At 37.0% G+C, this 21,681-nt stretch overlaps 1 protein-coding gene across 1 annotated transcript in view; it reads right to left on the reverse strand.

Moving 5' to 3' along the window:
• Positions 1–9,734: 9,734 nt before the first annotated feature.
• Positions 9,735–21,681, reverse strand: part of rab21 (RAB21, member RAS oncogene family) — a 28,874-nt gene continuing 16,927 nt past the window's right edge. Inside the window, exons 4-7 of the mRNA XM_077235393.1 lie at positions 16,625–16,688; positions 16,072–16,126; positions 14,764–14,852; positions 9,735–10,843 (exon numbers count right to left, since the gene is read on the reverse strand). Coding sequence (XP_077091508.1) covers positions 10,701–10,843; positions 14,764–14,852; positions 16,072–16,126; positions 16,625–16,688 — 351 coding nt within the window. The 3' untranslated portion in view covers positions 9,735–10,700. The remainder of the gene's footprint in view (positions 10,844–14,763; positions 14,853–16,071; positions 16,127–16,624; positions 16,689–21,681) is intronic.

The following is a 21,681-nucleotide window of genomic DNA, read 5'->3' on the forward strand; positions in this document are numbered from 1 at the left end:
AAGAGCCAGCCTCATCAACACTGTGAAGGCCTCATGGACACCTCAACAAACTCTTCTACATACCGGCGTGATGACTCTGACCCCCAACCAGATGGAACTGGATAAATATTGTGAAAGTTCTGATCCCATCTGACCTAAAGGTGACTTGAATTGACTTTACTTGACCTTTCAATGCTGCTAGCTATATGCACTAGTGAGGGTCATGAAGAAGTCATTTAATCATTGACGCTTTATTTTTCATACAAGACATTCCGGCCACCTCCAGCAATTGTTACCACAGATGCCAGCCTACACAACTGATGTGGTCAAACAAGCATGGAGAGAACATGGGGAAGAAATCTTCAGTCCCAGCATATCAATTACCAGGAACCGAAAGGTGTTGTCAACAGTAAATCACTTTTTAAATCAGAACACAAAAGTGCTAATTCAGTCTGAAAATATGCCTGTCACTTTCAACATCAATCACCAAGGTGGGAATAGATCCTTGAAGCTCCTTCAGGCTGGGCACAAACTATGCCTTTGGGCAGATTTCCACCTGCTTTCTCTAAGAGTTATACACACGTTGTCAGGAGAGTGGCAACTTCATCCGGAGTCAGTTCAGTTGTTTTGGAGCACAGTGGACATGAATCTATTTGTGAACAGTCAGTCAGGGAAAGTCAGAAATGGTTCTAGCTGAGCAAGGAAACAGGTTGCTCAGCTAGAACAACTGGTGTCACAACTGGTGTAACAAGTCACAACTGGTGTAACAAGTCAAGTCGCCTTCATTTATATAGCGCTTTTAACAATATGGACTGTTTCAAAGCAGCTTTACAGTGATAAAAGGAAATTAAAGAAACAGAGATTGTTTTGGCTTCACAGCAGCTCTAGAATAAAGTTATTGTCCAGCTAAAGTTAGTTTTGATCAATTCACTTCCGTTGCAAAGATTATTAGTTATTAACTTAGGGGCCACTTACCGCACTCCGGCCTGCTCATTCTCAGAATTATTCATCGCTTCCGAGTAGCCATGTGAACTGGAACTATTTTGACAACGTTTTATCTGTACAGAGGTAAAGGGAAGGAGAAGGGGGCCTTCACAGGGGAGCGACTAGATGACACTTCAGGACTGCGTTGTCGTTGTAGAAAATTAGCTCTTTTGTAACGAGTTTAGATGTTATGGGAAGGAGGCGGGAACCGGCGAACATTTAATGACTTTAATGACATAAAATAAAACAAATACAAAAACAAAAGTATAACCACACAAAACAGAAACAAAACACAAGTTCAGGCCTGTTCCTCTCTCGATCTTCACAGTCGTCGCTCCTCCTTTTATGCTTACGCTCCACCGTGAGAGATGCGAGAACGGTGCGTCTCACAGGTGTCGTTCATCATTAATCACGCCACCGGCCTCCCGCAGTTCTCTCACGTCCCTCGACCTCGTCCTGCTCGCCACAGCTCCAAAGAAATATTAATAATCAGTCATAACTTGTTATAATTGATTATGAATATTTGGATCAGTTAATAGAATTAACTTAATGTAGTTAAATTAATATTACAATCAATCAACCTGTTCGTCCCGTGAACACTTTCATTTTCATGAATTTTCATTTCCGGGGAAGGGAAATGTCTTTCTTACTGTACAGTACTACTAAGAGCCTGTAGTCAAAATCTAAATCGTAAAATAAACTTTGTTGCAAGAAGAGAATCAGAACCAAATACATATTGTCCACAAGTTTTATTAACTAAATCACGAACACATAACTAACATACAAACAATTACACATACATGGGTAGATGGTAAATGACAGAATGAAACCGGAAATTAAATGAAGATATGAAAAAGATTAATTAAACATGAAAAGAACCATCAGCATATTATTTTAAGAGCACCTCATTAAATGTATACTTGCATGGCCTTTGCAGTGAAAGCATTTCTTGAAGTTCCAGAAAAAGGGTCTTGATGGTTCCGTGAGTGTCAAACGTTGAAGTTGCAATCGTTTTCTTCTCCGTTGAATGAAGAAGATATGATGAACTTGCATGGTTAGTTTGACTCTGTTCTGGTTGAAAGTTCTCTCTCTCTCTCCATGAGCACACGGCTGGTTGTGAGTCAAGGCCTGATGACCTGGGGCTTGCTGAGGCCATGCAGGACAGCACAGCACCCTGAAGGTACCAAGAAGGCCGAGAATGTGTACCGAGAAGGGCTTGTGGACAGACCCTGAGAAAGCCTGAGAAAAGTTCCCACCTTTCAGGGTTGGCTCAACCAATAAGAAAAGGGGAATTTCTAAGTGGTAGATTCCTCGGTTGGGAGGATTTATGACGCTATCTCAAGTGTGGTTGGATATACGCCTTGACGTTTGTGTTAATTTATACTCAGATAGATATAACAAACACACACTGCATTTTAAGAGAAGGTGATGTACACTAAAGTGTGAGTCATTAAATGAGGATTAATTAGATAGGAGACACGATAGGGGTGGGGTTACATTGACCGTTGGTTGTATAATAAAATACATACTGTAGTATCAAAGACATAATACTGCACAAGACAGTAAATCATTCACACAGTGTCCTAGGGTGGATGTTCATTTATAGATCAGTTCGTCCATAAATTGATGCAACATCTGTTTTAAGGGCTGTGGGTCTTTTCTATGGCCTCTGCTTTTTCCAAGTGACCACATTTCTAACAGCAATAAAACCAACTTATCTGAACGTAGTAATGGTAACCAAGACCCTTCTAGCCCTTTTTGGGGGGATGGGACCATAGATCCCAGAGTGAGTTTTAAGGATTATTTGTTAAATATACCAAACCCATACAGAAATTTAATATATGTCAATATATGTAAATTACATATATAATGTCAGTGCCCCTGTATGTCTGCTGCCTATATGAGAATATATGCAAAAATTCATATATATAAAACACATAGACATATATGAAACATATATTTCAAAATATAGCAAAAATGGCCGTTTTCATGTAAGTGCCATATATTTTCCAGTATATGCACATAAATGTTAAATATATGTAAGACGCATATATGTTTATATGCATATATGTACTTATTTCAATGCATCAGTATCATATGCATGTATGTTTACATACATGTATTAAATATGTGGGAAACAAATATGTATGTCACATATTTTTACTTAATGTTGTCCATATATGCGAGAAAACAATACTATACTGTAATATATGCAGATATATGGTATCATATATGGATGAACTCAAACATTTTCTTCACATGTTTGGACACATAAATGTTCATATATGTTGCAGCCATATATTGTGTTCTCAGGTAAGTCAAATATATGTAAAGATATATGTCATGCTATTTAAAATATAAGTACATATATGGCCATATATTACATTTTTGTATGGGAATAATTGTGTCTGATTTGTCTCAGTCGTTACATCGTCGTGTCCAGGTGCAGGTCCTTCATCAGATCTGGATACGGCCTGGATCCGGTGGACTACAGTAAACCTCTGGATAAACAGAGAGACTTTAGCCCTATTTGCACGGGATTAGTATTATCTGGGGACCTCGTGTGAATTAGAAGTTACCCACCCACATCTGAATTTCATGTGGCGCATTCGCACGGGATAAGCGAAGCCTGCGATTTTACTGTAATTACTGACTTCATATTATAATATTATTACATTATACATTATATTAATATTATAATATTAATATTAACACAGGACCTCGGTGTTCGGCGAAATACGGTAGGTCATTTGCGGGGGAATTTTTAATTTACAAATTACAGACATGGTCGATTCGCGCGGGGTTAAGATCACAGACAACCTCCGCAATTATTACAAATGACTAGAGGTCACCAGGTAATACTTATCCCGTGCGAATAGGGCTTATGTCACAGGGTAAGCCTGTGACTGGACACGGACTGAACATGCACACGCACATTTCGCACATACACCGGCGTCATGTTAACACAGCCTGTTTGTCGGCACTGACAATCATGTACATGGACTTGTGTAACATTTGATGGTATTGTGTGTTTTTAGCCTGGTGTGTTGTGGTGTATTATGTCCTGTATGTTGGTATTACCTGGTTTACGTGAGTTATATGGGGAATCAGTGGCTGTAACATCAGCGCATATGATAACATAATAGGATTGTTGTCTTATGTACAGAAATAAATCACCCCACCACTATTAGTTTGTTTATATGTTTTATTGAGTACAGTGTTAAAAATGATACAAATATACTTACCAAATTTGACGAGTCATTTGCCAAACCTGTTCAGTTAAAAATCCAATCTATTTATACATGGTGTTCACGCCATCTTGGTAGCGCATCCGACGTCCATGTGTTTGACGTCACCGGGGTTTCCATCCCTCATAGCTGTATAAAATAAATGTTATTTGTTTGTTTTATTATTTATGGGTGTATTTATGCTGTGATGTGTATCTGCAGATATGCGTTGTTGTATTTATTATTGTTATTATTATTTATATATGTGATTTATGTGAAACTCATTTACCTTTTCAAGTGGTACGTCCCGGGGGGAGGGAGGAGTCAGGCCTATAAAAGGGCTCCAGAAATTTAGTACTGCAGAGCATTCCACTCAGTAAGTCTGAAGCTAAAGGAATAATCAAACAAAACATCATTAGGGAGTGGCAGAACAGTTGGGATACAGGAAACACAGGGCGTCATCTCTATATATTACAGCAAGATGTAGGTACAGGAAGGATAGCCAGAAGAAACAATAAAGAAGAGAACATCTTGACAAGGCTAAGGGTAGGACATACTAGGCTTAATAAAACTTTGCACTTAATAAATAAACACCCTTCAGGAGTGTGTGAACATTGCCAAATAGAGTAGTCAGTCGAGCATGTAATTCTTCACTGTCAAAAATTCTCTCGAGAGCGGGAAGTATTAAGGGAGGAAAGTAGATAGTTTGAACAGGAAGAATTAAGTCTAAAAAATGTTTTTGATATTGAAGTAGGGAAGTTATTTTGGTATTTGAGAGAAACTGGATTGATAAATAGAATTTAGGGGCAGGAAATATTATTATTATTATTATTATTATTATTTTTATTATTTTTTCTTTTTCTTCAAGGGAAGGAAAGCTCTGGCCCACACTCCATCATAGTAGGTGGCGGTAATGCACCTTAAGGCTGGTTGCCACCCGCCAATAAACGTAACAAAGAAGAAGAAGAAGTACTGCAGAGAAATGCTGGTTGCGTCGTGCGATTGCACGTACAGGTCAGATTCTGTCTTGTTGATGTCGTTTATTTGACTATGTGTTTGGTGCTGTTTATGTTTTGTTGCATTTAAGTTTTGTTTTGTTTTTGTGTTTTTCCCACAATTACTGGGTGACTGTCATCGTGTGGCAAATAAAAAAGCATTCTTGAACCAGACCAACAGCTTCCTCTGTCACTTGGGCCTCCACCCACTACTGCTATCCTAACAGACTAATAGAGAGACGAGTACATCAGGATTTATGGGAATTGTTCACGGTTCTGGCTGACCTAATCTATGCAGCCTAACATTGAATTATAGAAGTTTATAATGTGTAATGTGTATGCTAGGTCAAAGAGATGTGTTTCTAGATTAGAACACACCATTTGGTTAGTTTTAAATCGCATTCGGATATTGAACCAGCCACTGTTATTACTGGCCAGGTAGGCCGTGGTTTCCAGTGGAGTCCAGAGGTCTCAAAGGCTTTTTTTTACTAAAATTATTAAGTCAGTATGTTGATGCACCAGTGTTGTTACCGCGTTTCACAGGATTCGTTGTTGTCTTTTTTTCTGTTAGAACTACTGACCAATTATTTATTTTTGTTGAACGTTTTCCCTTCTCAAAAGACAGACTTGCTCATTGGATAACGCAAATTATTATAAGCTTTTTGTTCATAAATATCTGCCTGATACAGTGAAATGTCACTCAACTGCAGAGTCCGGCAACTCCGGCCCTAGAGATTCAATGCCCTGCAGGGTTTAGCTCCAACTCTAATCAAACACAGCTGCCTGTGATTTTACATTTTACTATGATTTGGTTAGATTTCTCCAGGTGTTTTTGATTAGAGTTGGAGCTAAACTCTGCAGGAAAACAGGCCTGAGTTGCTGACCACTCCTCTTCGCTCACGTCTACGTCTTCACAGTTCTATAGGCCTAAGCCCTATCTCAAAGGGATTCATAGAGCTTTTTACAATACAGATTGTTTCAAAGCAGCTTTACAGACATAACAGGAAAATAATGTTGTAATAATATTGTTAAATATAAAATTAAATGTCCCTGACTTAGCAAGCCAAAAGCCAATTGCGACAAAGGCGGAAAAGGCGACAGTGGCAAGCAAACCAAAACTCCATCAGGTGACAAAATGGAGAAAAAAACCTTGGGAGAACCCAGGGGGCCACTTCTCCTCTGGCCAACGAACGAACAGTGTATGATTATGATTCAGGCATCATTATAGGTCAGAAGTCAGATTGGATCAGAACTTTCACAATATTTATCCAGTTATATAATGAGAGCTGTCTCAGTACTATGATACGTTCTAAATCCTGACTGGAAATCCTCACAGATACCATTTCTTTCTAAAAAGGAACATAGTTGTGAAGATACTGCCTTTGTAGTATCTTTGACAGAAAAGGTAGATTCGAGATCGGCCTGTAATTGACTAATTCGGTAGGAATAAGTTGCATTTTTTTAACAAGTTGTTTAATCATAGCCAGCTTAATTTTTTTTGGCGTATCCTAATGACAAAGATGAATTAATGATATTAAGAAGAGTGTTGGACTATTTTCTTTAATCTTCTTTAAGCGCAAAGGAGCAACTATGTCTAAAGTGCTGGAAGAGAGAGAGTTAAAAGTTTATGTCGCAATATCAAGTTCTTCTAAGCTATCTGGGATGCTGAGATGATGAAACTGATCAGGAAGATTATTTATAAAGCAATCTTTAGTGGCAGAAGTGATAGGTCTAACATATTTGTAACACGGAGTCGGCTTTTCAGCCTTGGCTATATTAAGTTTACACGAGACTAGATAATGATCTGAGATGTCATCACTCTGCTGCAGAATTTCAACAGCATCAACATTGATTCCATGTGATAATATTAGATCTAGAGTATGATTACGACAATGAGTAGGTCCTGACACGTGTTGTCTAACTCCAATAGAGTTAAGAATGTCTTTAAAATGCCAATCCCAATGCATCTTTTTCATTATCTACATGTATATTAAAATCACAAACAATTAGACTTTATCTGCAGCCAGTACTGACTCTGATAGAAAGTCAGCAAATTATTTGATAAAGTCTGTATGGTGCCCTGTATACAGTAGCCAGCACAAATCTCAAATGTGATTTATCATTTACACTAGATATTATTACATTAAGCACAAACACTTCAACATAATTATATTTGAAAGTAGACGTCTTAGTAATTCTGAAAATATTACTCTGAATTACAGCAACAAACCGTAATCTTGGGGGGTGGACTCATTTAAAGTAATGTCATCGTTTGGTTTTAGCCAGGTTTCTGTCAAACACAGCACATGTAGGTTATAGTATGTAATCATATCATTAACAATAAGTGCATTTGAAGTAAGGGATCAAATATTCAGCAACATGAGCTTTATCATTTGTGTTATATCTGTTTTTTATTGGTTGAACATCAATTAAATTTTTACCCTTAGATGGGTTTGAAAGTTTTTGTATTTCCTAATTCGGGGAACCCAGTCTCTATATGATGATATCTAGGTGAAAGAGTCTCTATGTGATAGGATTTATTTGACCTCAGTGAAGTGAGACAGCTAGCAGACGGTCGGTTTAGCCAGTTTGTCTGTTTCCTGACCTGAGCCCCAGATTGTCATGTTTGAGCTCTAAGACTATGTGCCATATTTCTACAGAAGAGCAGCACCATCCCAGGAGGGATGAATACCATCTCTTTTCAACAGATCAGGTCTGCCCCAAAAACTTTTCCAATTGTCTATGAATTCTATATTATTTTGCGGACACCACATAGACAGCCAGCCATTAAGTGAGGACAGTCTACTAAGTATCTCATCACTCCTGCGAACAGGAAGGGGGCCAGAGCAAATTACAGTGCCTGACACCGTACTTGCGTGTTCACACACCTCTTTAACGTTAATTTTTGTGATCTCCGACTGGCAAAGTCGAACATCATTAGTGCCAACGTGAATAACAATCTTAGAGAATTTACGATTAGCATTAGCCAGCTCTTTTAAATTTGCTTTGATGTCAGGCGCTCTGACTCCCGGCAAAAATGTGACTGTGGTGGCTGGTGTCTCTATTTTCACATGCCATGTAATAGAATCACCAATAACTAGGGCACATTCAACAGGATTCTGAGTGGGTGTTTCACTGAGTGGGGGGAATCTATTTGATGTTGTAATCGGAATGAAAGAGCGATGTTTTGTCCCACGACTACAGTGTCTCACCGTCACCCAATTACCCTAGTGCACAGGCTCTACTACTGCCGGAACCAAATAATGTAGTGTTCTCTAAGCTAATCACATTCAAAGTAGTATCTAAAGCCCTTGCACTCTTACAATTAACCTCAATTAAAGTTTGGATGCATGTTTCTAGTTCTGAAATCTTCTCTGTCAGCCTGACTATCTCCCTGCATTTATCACATCCTTTGCTGACAGAGTAGGCTATGCTATACATGTTAAATGAAGTGCAATTGACAATAAGAGGAGAAGATGAGATGACTCAATGTGTTTGTTTGACCGACTGATACTCACCACAGTTGTTTGATGGATTTATAAAAGGTGCGAGCAAAATAAATAAATAGTGTACTGATGGCACGCTAACAGGCTAGCGAATTACTAGCGTGTTGTGCTAACAACGATTTAGATTGAAGCTAGCGATGTAAGGTTAATATGTGATGTTAAGTTAAATTTAACAGTATAAACAACAGAAAATGATAGTAAATAATAATTCAAAATAGAAAGACATAGGAAGCTTACAGACGCAAACCAACTCAGCAGCAGCAGGCAGACAGGCAGAGATATTTTTCAAAGGTATAAGTCGGCGTAATCTTTTCTGACATTGTCTGTAATGATTACTGAGAAGCCACATTCTGACGGGACTAAAATCACTGAGAAGGTCTGGTAATAATTACTTTACCCCACCTCTCCATGTTAAACTAATCCCGTCCGAATAGGGCTTTAATGTGGCTACCACACCAAACACCTCCACAACCAGACTGGGAAACCAAACACACTTGTGAAGAAAAGTCATCAACCAATACCATTCAAGGGCTTTGTACTAAGATTTTTCTATTGAAAGTTCAGTAACCTTGTGTATGCTTTTGTTCAATAAATTGTTTATGCATGTCTTGAATGATTGTGGGGTAATGATTCTGTGCCGGTTCAGAATGGCCCTTTAATGATAAATATATGGGTGATGCACATTGCAGACCCTCGTGAAAGATTTATCATCCATCTTTATCTCAGTCATGCCCTCTGGCGGTCAAAAGCCAAGGAAACAGAATATATTCGTTACGCATATAACCGTGGTTCTCTTGACTGGCTGAAGACCGCCAGAGTCTCCAGTCACTAAGGTCAATGAAAATACTTCTAAGAAAGTTGATTGTCGATTTGTAGACTGGCATTTATTGAGACTCTAGTGGTCTTCCACCAGTCATAGAAACACAGTTACAACACTTAACCAAAGTTACATCATGCAACTGTAAAACTAAACAAATAATTTGCAGACCTCCTTAAAATTAAGTAAACAAGTTTTTACTAATAACATATGCTAGGAGACAATAGGTGGGTCAATCTAGACACTTTTATTTAAAGGCACAGAAGGCTCACAGCTGCACCTCAGTGTTTACAGGTGATGTGATTGTGGAAACTATTAGTAGTTTCAAGATCCAAATGTTTAGATCTTGGAAAAAAAAAATAACATAGTAAAAGCAAAAAATTAAAAACAAATTAAAAAATAAAAAGTTACCACAGCCGTTATTCATTTTACATTCATACAATATTGAATATCTGTACACTTTTCTGAGTGCATTTGATAGCTTGAAAAAGTAAAGTACACAGTATTGAATATTTTTCTCTATAAAGAATTTAGCAAGCAAACAACATTTTTTTCCCCCATTTTCAAATTTAGTAAATAGGCGAGTTGAAGAGAAAAGACAAAATCTACAAGAAGTTTTAAATGTTCTAGATGGACTTTAATGTTGCATTTTTAAGAAAGATACAGAAGATATGAAAGACAGGAGGATGAGACCGTATAAGAATGACAAGTACAAAGGTCTTTGGACATGTAGATGTTTGATGAAATTGTAAATAATTTATTAAATAATAAAGAATATTTCTCTTATTTTTCTTATATGTAAAATATAACAAGGATTTTAAAGATTCTACATGCACAACACCTTGTCAAAAGAAGAAAAAAAAGAGCCAACAACAGATTGTTAGGGAAATGTATCAGTGCATGTGTATCATAAGAGTGGGCGTTATAGTTTGCTACCTATTTGTAATAACTTGCCTAAGTGAATCATCAGAACAGGTCAGTCTGGCATCTTGTCACCCCTTAAGTCTGCCAGCAAAAGGGTGGAGTTATAAATCAACCATTTCAATAAGGAATAAACTGTTAAAGCGATGACTTGTCAGAGCTGTAGAGCGGTCGCAGATAAGTGTAGCTGTGGGAAGTGGCATTTCTTACACAGAGGAGGGCGAGAGAGGCCGTTATCAGTCCCAGGTATGGTAAAAGTGTGTAAGTGTGTTTAGGCAGATGTACAACAGCCTCCGGCGGGTATGGCAGTCTGTGGCTCGTCATCAACGATCTGTACGCCTCTCCGGGCTGTGCTTGTGTGACTCACACCGTTCCCCCTTGACCTCTCCTCCGCCTGAGCAGTCTCCATCATCCCTACAGATGCCGTCAAAAACGTCACAAATTAAAGACAGATAAGTAATAATCTATAAAATAGACAAATATATTCCAAGAGGATGACTCAATGTCTTTATGTTTTGAAGAGTAACTTAAAAAGTTTGAAGACGTTGAAGAGTGTTGAAGTTTGCGTGAAGCACAGTCACTTATCGCGTTGTGAAGGCGATTGTTTATAGTAAAAAAAGTTAGTATTTTTCTTGCACAGAACAATCGTTTTGCTTCAGAAGACATTGATTCATCCACTGAGGTTGTATAGGTTGCCACAATAATATACTTCTATAAATTTATACTAAGTCTTGTCATATACATCTGGGAAACTGCAATTGCAATATAAAAAAAGTTTGTAGGACTGTACAATTTGGCAATTTAAAAAAATTATTATATATATATATATATATATATATATATATATATATATATATATATATATATATATATATATACATACAGGTCCTTCTCAAAAAATTTGCATATTGTGATAAAGTTAATTATTTTCCGTAATGTAATGATAAAAATTAAACTTTCATATATTTTAGATTCATTGCACACCAACTGAAATATTTCAGGTCTTTTATTGTTTTAATACTGATGATTTTGGCATACAGCTCATGAAAACCCCAAATTCCTGTCTCAAAAAATTAGCATATCATGAAAAGGGTCTCTAAACAAGCTATTAACCTAATCATCTGAATCAACTAATTAATTATAAACACCTGCAAAAGATTCCTGAGGCTTTTAAAAACTCCCAGCATGTTTCATTACTCAAAACCGCAATCATTGGTAAGACTGCCGACCTGACTGCTGTCCAGAAGGCCATCATTGACACCCTCAAGCAAGAGGGTAAGACACAGAAAGAAATTTCTGAACAAATAGGCTGTTCCCAGAGTGCTGTATCAAGGCACCTCAGTGGGAAGTCTGTGCGAAGGAAAAGGTGTGGCAAAAAACGCTGCACAACGAGAAGAGGTGACCGGACCCTGAGGAAGATTGTGGAGAAGGACCGATTCCAGACCTTGGGGACCTGCGGAAGCAGTGGACTGAGTCTGGAGTAGAAACATCCAAAACCGCCGTGCACAGGCGTGTGCAGGAAATGGGCTACAGGTGCCGCATTCCCCAGGTCAAGCCACTTTTGAACCAGAAACAGCGGCAGAAGCGCCTGACCTAGGCTACAGAGAAGCAGCACTGGACTGTTGCTCAGTTTTGCATGTCATTCGGAAATCAAGGTGCCAGAGTCTGGAGGAAGACTGGGGAGAAGGAAATGCCAAAATGCCTGAAGTCCAGTGTCAAGTACCCACAGTCAGTGATGGTCTGGGGTGCCATGTCAGCCGTTGGTGTTAGTGCACTGTGTTTTATCAAGGGCAGGGCCAATGCAGCTAGCTATCAGGAGATTTTGGAGCACTTCATGCTTCCATCTGCTGAAAAGCTTTATGGAGATGAAGATTTCATTTTTCAGCACGACCTGGCACCTGCTCACAGTGCCAAAACCACTGGTAAATGGTTTATTGACCATGGTATTACTGTGCTCTATTGGCCTGCCAACTCTCCTGACCTGAACCCCATAGAGAATCTGTGGGATATTGTGAAGAGAAAGTTGAGAGACGCAAGACCCAACACTCTGGATGAGCTTAAGGCCGCTATCGAAGCATCCTGGGCCTCCATAACACCTCAGCAGTGCCACAGGCTGATTGCCTCCATGCCACGCCGCATTGAAGCAGTCATTTCTGCAAAAGGATTCCCGACCAAGTATTGACTATTGTGTGCATAACTGAACATAATTATTTGAAGGTTGACTTTTTTTTTTTGTATTAAAAACACTTCTTTTATTGGTCGGATGAAATATGCAAATTTTTTGAGACAGGAATTTTGGGTTTTCATGAGCTGTATGCCAAAATCATCAGTATTAAAACAATAAAACACCTGAAATATTTCAGTTGGTGTGCAATGAATCTAAAATATATGAAAGTTTAATTTTTATCATTACATTATGGAAAATAATGAACTTCACAATATGCACAATATCACAATATGCTAATTTTTTGAGAAGGACCTGTATATATATATATATATATATATATGTGTGTGTGTGTGTGTATGTGTGTATGAATGACTAGGATAAAAATAACTATAATAATAATCATTGCTGGCAACAGTTGGTTTAGAAGCGTTTCTCATTAAAAATTTGGGAAGATTTTTGGTGCATGTTGTGTTGTAAAATGCACGTTATAAGCAACCCAAACTCAAGAGTTTGAAGTTCGTGTGGAGCAGCATTTAATTTGAACCAAGCCACTCTGAGACAATAGCCACTTTTCCATTACAGATTTGCGCAAAACTTTTGCGATATTTTATGAATGTCGATAAAACCTATTGCGAAATGACGGCGATTAAACCGTAACTTTTCCTCTCGCAATAAGTAATTCAAAAATCATGGCAACGGATGTTGGTAGGTTTACGTACATCGCAGCCAAAAAGAACACAGTGCCAAGCTTCACAATAATTCCTATATCTATAGTCTAATCAAGAACCAAAGAGAACTGAGTAATGTGTCGTCTAATGAAGAGTTGAGCGCCAGAGCTCACGATGCATCACATTTACATAGGACGCGCACTGACAGAAGATGATATCTTTAATTTGACAGACGATCAAGTGTGTAAAACATTAACACCGTGAACCAAAAAACATGGTCCACTTTATAGGTATGAATCTAGCTGCATTTAGCAGCCATGACCATAATCAGAATAATTTTTAAGGAACATACACAAGTTTTCATACACGTTTTAATTTAAAACGTAAAACTTAATTTTAAGTAAACTTTCCAAAAATTCAAGGAATTATTACATTTTCATTTGATTAGATTTTAAAGGGTTAACTAAATTGTTTGTTTTATAAATTTGATTACCTCTAATTTATTCAAGTAAATTTGTATTTGACACTACAATGTTAAAATAAGCCACTATAAACTTATATAAAGGTCCAGTCATAAACAGAAAAAAATAAATAAATACTGTGATATACAGCAAAATCGCCTACATCTTAAATACCGTGATACAGATTTTAGGTCATTCCGCCAAGCTCTATGTTTGGTAAACATTACAAAGTCTAAACTGACTGCACTTAATTTGTTTAATTTTTAGTTAAAGGGGTCCAATTATGCTTTTTTACATTTTCCACTTAAGTGTTTAATGTTGCCGTTTTAGCATGAAAAAGGTTTATGGACAAAGGGAGTTACTCTCTTTATTAGTAAGAACTGTTCCCTGAAACACCTCGATAGTAGTCTTCCAGGAACGAACACGTCTCAATATTCCTAATTTAAATAATTCTCGCCCAAGGCATAAGCAAAAAAAGGGATGAGGTCTAGCAGTTGTTAGTAGTGTGTAGAACCTCGCAGTTGTGTAAGGGGCATGATATTTCCAAAACACACTTGAAGTGTTTGACCAACCACCACACACTGATCCAGCAGACCAATCAGAGCACATTGTGCTTTTCAGAAAGAGGGGCTAAATAGAGATCAGAACTAAACAGCGTTACTGACAGAGTGGGAAGAGAGGTGCTGCAACAACGAAAAATATGTAAAAAATAATGTTTTTTTTCTTTTCATTAAAGCATGAAAACCTATCCTAGCAGACCCAAAAAACTAAATCAAGACTTCGAAAAAGGTCATCTTAAAAATAAATAAATTCTAAGTTTGAAAACAAACTTCCTTTCAAATTTCTGCGAGTATCTTTCTAATAATATGATTCAGCTTATTATTGCATCAATTGTAAAAACACAAAAACACTGAGATGATAATTCTACTTCACCTCAAATGTTTTTACAATTGATGCAATAATAATTCTGAAATAAATTCAGGCCCTGTTATGGGAAACAGACAGACTGACAATACACAGCATCTCAAAGTAACATACGTTTACACAGGTCCAGAAACAGCTCCTCAATGCCTTTGTTTAATTTGGCTGATGTGTGATAGTGTTTTGCACCCACTGACTCTGCATATCTGGAAAAGAACAAACATTTTTTTTTAACAAAATAATAATTTCTCAGAAAGCACTTAAAGGCACTGGAAGTAGGCCCGCATGATTAATCGTATTTTAATCATGATAATTATAATGTAAAAATATTTTTTTTTTTGTCATATTGGCCTGCTGTTTATTTGTCCTAAAAACGTTTTTTTTCTACATTTACATTATCTTGCACTACTAATACACCTCCACTATCTTGCTTCGGGGTTTCCAGATGCCAAAAGCTTTAATCCCCCAAACGGAGCTTTTATCTTAAAAGGATACATTTTCCGCCGAGTGCGTTTTACTTAATCTAGTCAATTTGGCAACCATGCGCACGCAGAAGCTCTCTCTGTGATGCAAAAAAGCGCTGATGATCTGACAACACTGACAAATATGTATGTCGGAGTTTACTGATGTCCATTGTGAAATTAAAGTGTCATACAGCCACTATTGTGTACCTCGAAGACACCAAAAATCCACCAACTTTGTATTATGCAACTAAAGTTTTAAAATTACAGGTTATCAATTTTCACAAGTTCAATAAAAACTTCCTTTGCTTATTGAAGGATTTGCTTATCCTTTTGCGTGCTGTTTGCTGCTAATAAATCTGCAAGCGAACCTTCTCTGTGAAACTTTGTTTTCCGCTAAATAAAACCTATTTTGAAAAGTAACACAGAAGAACAATTGCCTGCTCCATTTCCTCCACATAAAGTACATCTTGTGTGGACTGATCTTCTCATGTGACCGTCTTAATCATGTGACCAGTCTTTTAGTGCATGTGAACGTCATACATCCTCACTCAAATTGTGTAATATACAATGTTAATCTAAGAGATATTAATATAGACTATGACTATATAAATCTGTACTTTTCTAACATACAAAACCAAAATATATTAAAATATCTTTAGGCATAAAGACTTTATATGATGCGTTATATGATGACAAGTGTTTCAGGCCACTTTGAATTATACAGCCATTTACATGCCAAATCCGATAACTTATTAACCAACACTGCTGATAGCTGAAATTTAGAGCCAAATTGAAGTTTAGATTGAAATAAAAATAAAGCAATACAACATTTTTCAAAGTTAGATCCAAGGTTTCCTTCACATAATCTAATATCCACAAGTCATACTACAAACATCCCAATTCAATAAAACGCACATTATCTGCGGTAAAAACACATTACAGACATGAGAGATGTACATACCCCTCTGCTTCCTCCACTGAAACATGTCGCTCTTTGTCCAGGTCAATTTTATTGCCTAAAAAAAGAAAGATACAATTCAAGTAAAAATCAGTATATGTTCACAACCAATAACATAAATGTTACATAAAAATCCTAGAATGCATATAAAGTTGTGATTATGGAAAGTTTCAGACATAACCACCCATTGCATCTTTATTACATATTCGGTCTAATAAGATAATGCTTTTCTGCTAGCAATAATAACACATTTACCATCATCGTTCCCACTCTTTAAGACCAAAGAATTCCCATGACTTCTGCAGTTTAAGGATTTCGAGTAAATCATTTTTGGGTTTGTGCTCACAGAGAGTGATAAAAATAGCTGATATGTTTTAGAGCTGAGCACAACTGGAAAAATGAGATATTCCCATGATCTTAAGATTTTATTCATTTCTAGTTTCCCAGGCAACCACCATTTTAAAATTCTCTCATTTCTTCCATGGCTAGGGAACCCAGTAACATCTTTAAACCCATTTACCAGATTTCCCACCAAAATCACCCCAATGTTACTCACCTACTATACATAAACAGATCTCATTCCCCAACATTTTCCTCAATTCTTTTACCCAATTCTTCACCTATCAAGAAAACAAGAGTTAGGTAAGACAAAATCATTAAAAACTCCATTTACCATATTAATCTACAAACTAGAACCCAATAATATAATATTACAGAGTAAAATACTGTGTCTTGAAGAATAGTAAAAAATTGAGAATTGATTTAATACATTAATCGTTGGCTTTCATAGTCATTATTATATTCTAGGGGTGTGACGAGAGTGCTACGAGATTTTGCAATATTAAAACGTGATATTTCTCATCGAATTGAAAGTGGACTCGCTATTTCAGCATGAAGGAGTTGAGTTTGTGGCAAAACATTTTAGTGCTTGCATTGTTGTTTTGTCTCGTACTCAGAAAGTAAACCTGGAGTTACATTCGTTACAAGATATTTAATCAATTAAATAAATACATGCGCTGCAGTTTTCGGAGTGATTTGTTGTTCATCCCGATTTCAAAATATTAGTTTTAACCCCCGCTCTGAGCCTTTAAGCCGCGAAGGCAGTTGTTTTTTCTGAATGACATACACAAAAGTAAATACTCGTAACTCCAAAACTATAGCAAGGAGAGTCAAAAAGGTAGGTATCGTTTGATAGGAAACTTTTTAAATTTCGTGAAAAAAATAAAAATTCCATTACATGTGGGCATTCTCATACTGAGAAACTGCTGATAAAAGACAAAAAACATACACAATTTATTCAAATTTGATATATCTTTCTTATTTGACATGCAATAACTTAGGAAGGAAATTTGGTAGGAGGAAAATTCTTTTTTGGTGAAGTCCCTCTTCATGTGAGCTGCATCTGGATCAAATTTTGTGGTGATAGCATAAACTAATCAAGTTACAGCTTTTGGAACCAAAATAGCTATTGTTTAGCCTTCGACACCCCGCTTTGGGGCATTTTTAAAATTGTTCTTCCTCCATGAGGAATATATTGTGATCGACGCAATAGATTATGTTGATTTGGACTCATTTTTATAATGAGAATCTACTTGTATAAATGATGTGCCATTTTTCACGATCGGAGCATGTTTCACAAAGTTAGGTGAGAAAACGTGAAAAATGCAGCATCTGTATATTATTTAAACATGGGTCTTACGGGGCTTCGCGTACAAAAACTAGTTTTAGTCAAAGCCCAAAACAATTATGCTTGTTGTATTCTATTCTGTTAGACCTTTCAAATGACATATGAGGGATGCACCGATAGTCAGTATCGGTATCGGCTCCGATACTGACATTTCTGCCTGATCGGGTATCGATCAGACGAGGCCGATCCAAATCCGATATTGTGCGTATACTATTCTGTGTTATTGTTAAGCCCCACAAAAGGCACAAAAACATTATAAAGCCCCATAAAGTTTTCGTGCACTATATTACACGTGTTCTGAAGCCATTATAGTATAATGTTAGATAGAAATGAACATTTAAGTCATTAAATTCAAGATCACGTAAACTTTTCCCTCCGCTGCGGCTGTCAATCATTCAGCATTCAAACAGCGCGTCGCGTTCGGTTATGACAAGTCAACACGATGAAACGCTAAGATGATTCAATGTTACTATTATTATACTTGAACTGTAGTTAAAGGTCTATGGATTTGCATAAAACAACTGTATCTTGCTGGACTTTATTGCTGTAACTTAATCATGTTACTTTCTACCGGGTGTCTGTTCACAACACTAGAGTAGAGTCAGAGAGCACTATAATTGTTCTTCACGCGCACAGTAAAAGAAATTTAAAACTGTTAAAAGAAAAGGCTCAATAAACTATTGCATAGATAGGTACTGTATAATACACTACGCATTAATATGTCTTTCCTTTGTGCTTTGATCTTTTCAATGCGGACTCGACGCGCTGTCACTCCATGTTGCTTCAAGCGCATCATTCTGCGCTCAGGATGCGCATAAGCGTTTTGTGCCGCACTGTATTGCAGTCTTTCATATAGGGCTGAATGATTAATCGAAAAATAGTCGAAACAGAAATTCAGAGCCTATAACCGACGTAATTTTACCATGTCGGTTATTTCGTTTTTTTTAATCCTATTAATATTTCCGCCCGCTGTGTGTTAATGTACTTTCCCCTTAAAACATATTACCGCGTGTGTATTCACGTAACTCCGCCCCGTCCAGTCTGCGACATTGAAGCAACATGAGCCCCTGTCACACAGCGCGTTGATCCCGGGAAATTGCTAGAACAAACACCTTCTGTGTGAACCCAAACACGACCCGGGATTGATGCCAGGTTGGGAACATAGTAACATTGCCGTGTTCAGTTCCGGAACGCGCGCTGTGTGAACAAAAGCCATAATCAATGCCGTGTCGTAATGATGGCGCTAAGCCGGGATCGTTCGCCAGCGTGAAACGGTTCGTAATGTGCTAGTTTATGATTGAATCAGAGAAAAGAAAATGCACAAGCGTGGTTTCTCGAGAGAAATCGCAGCTCATAAGCAAACTATAGACGCCGCTGGGACATGTCACGTGTCTTTGCGGGTTGTGTGTGTCTGTGTGAACGCACTCTCTTGATTCCGGAAAATCACTGGCAGTGTGAATGAACCAAATTCAAACGAACCCGGGTCAAATCCCGGGCCACTTTATCCGTGTATTTTCCAGAATCTCTGTGTGAAAGGGAACTCAAACACTTGAGTCAACTCAGCAACAGGAGCCGCATGTACTAAAGAAACACGCGAAAAAAGAGAGAGACTGACAAACGCCCAGCAACAAGTGCCTCCACTCCACAAAGCAGGTTTCCATAACACAAGCATTTACAAATGCTACACAATATGAAAAGGATTAGTTTTTTTTAGTTTTATACAAGTTATATTTTACTTTTAAGATGGTAATATTTACAATAATTTATTTTGTTTACAAAAATAACTATTTTCTACATTTTTAGGAAACTTTCTTTTTACATTAAAACTTAATTACTTTTTTATAAGACGTTTTTATTTCAAGCATTGTATGCTTTGTTTGATTCAATTGTTTGAAATATTTAATAAGAAAGCATTAAAAACTATCTGTGTGTTTCCTTATTTTAGAATCACAAAGATAGGATTATGCATTCTTTCATTAAAAAAAATAACCGTGAACATATTTACAGTATACGCCTTGCCAGTGACACATGAGAATTTTTTTAAATAATCGTTCAATAATCGTAATCGAGGTAACTTGTTCGATTAATCGCGATTATGATTTTAGCCAAAATCGTCCAGCCCTACTTTCATATCATAATACAGTGACGCAATGAAAGATTATTAATAGCCTCTTGAATTATTGTGCACTCATGATTTTTCTAAAATTTTACTGTCTGTATGAAGTAGATTGTGTTTAACACACAAAAGAGTGATTATCAGTTCGACACACAAGAGAGTTATATAAATTCTACTTGATTTAAAAAAAAAAAAACTGCGCTGGTCTTGGATTTGGCATCGGTATCGGTCGAAACTCAGAATTTTTGGTATCGGTGCATCCCTACACACGACTATCTGAGCTGTATGATGTTTCTACAGTTTACAGTATAGTGCAAAAAAAGTATTTAATAAATTATGAAATCTTTTTTTATCAGTAAATAACAGACCTACTTAGGTCAAATCAAGTTCAGACTCAAAGCTTCGAAATGACACATATTTTGTGTTGAACAAAAGCTATTGTTCACTTAGGTCTTTTTATTACCACTAGGGGTGTCCATGGTTAACCGATTAACCGTTAAAAATTGCGTAACCGAGTGAAACATTTTGCTCGGTTAAGTGGCGTCAATGACGTGCATTGAATTTAGTTGTAATACATTTTTGCACCGCCAGAGCGCTCCCAGACATTTGAATTGTCCACAAGAAGTTCACTTTTCATAATTTTAAGGCCGTAAATAGGCTTTCATTTCTCAAATAGTGTAATGTCTTAATTTTAGTTTGAATAGGTCTTAAATTAAGGAAAGACGAGGTGTATTCACCTTGCTGAGGGGGATGTGATCAAAGCCTGGAGTGGAGCGAAAGCACGTTCCTCTCTCCACTCTAAGCATTCTGTAATCACTTCGCTAACATTCCACTCCTGGTTTTCAATTCCCGCTCACAGAAAAAAACTAACATGTAAAAAGGCCGCTTACAAGTAAACTTTTTTTAATAGCTGGTTGGGATGAGTAGCCTAACTGAGTAGCCTATTTAATTGGAATATCAAATAGGTTGTGCGATTATTTAAAAAAATCTCCATCTCCATGTTTTCGGTGCTGATGCGTTCATGTAATGTAGCCTGGGTTGCGCTGCCAATAACCTAAAAGCTGTCAAAAAGAACAGGCAAAAGTAATGATTATGAATATGTCAAATATAGCAAGGAGACATTTTAATTGTTTCCAGGCTCACTCAGCTGGAAAGATGAAGTTGACAATGCTGATTCGTGTTGCACTTTTCATACGGATTACATAACAGGGTTCCTGCACACTTTTTAAAGTCAAATTTAAGGCTTTTTAAGACCTTTTTAAGACTTGAAGAAATCAAAATTAAGACCGTACATTAGGGGTGTGCAATATTGACAAAAATATATCTCGATATTTTAAACGTTTTGTTGATAATAATTAGATGATATTTTACTGATTGTGTTTTTGTGCTGGTGCAATGGCTGGTTTAGGCCTGTTGTTGACAGCAGACATTCATATTTTTCATATTCTATGCAGTGGTCAATTCACAGCAGTGACATAAATGATTAATTAACGTGCAATATTTGCCACCTTAAATTGTTTTCCAGGGGCATTTTCACCTATATATGGACATTTTTTCGAAACTTATTTAGAGTTCTGCATCACCTTTTATGTCAAATACTAACATTCAAATTATTCAAATTAAATTATACAGTAATTATACTTATTTATACAATAATACTTAATTACACAATAATTATACAGTACCACCGTTACCAGTCAAATTAAATCATTCAATCAAAATCCATCTTTGCAGTGCAGAGGTGACACAGAAGCAGCATCAGAAGAGGCATTAATATTTACACTCCATTTACAATTGCATAAATAAAGCT

The sequence above is a fragment of the Siphateles boraxobius genome, unplaced genomic scaffold, assembly GCF_051911475.1.
Source record: "Siphateles boraxobius isolate OS27281-9 unplaced genomic scaffold, OSU_SipBor_1 19, whole genome shotgun sequence".
In the NCBI taxonomy this organism is placed as follows: Eukaryota; Metazoa; Chordata; class Actinopteri; order Cypriniformes; family Leuciscidae; genus Siphateles; species Siphateles boraxobius.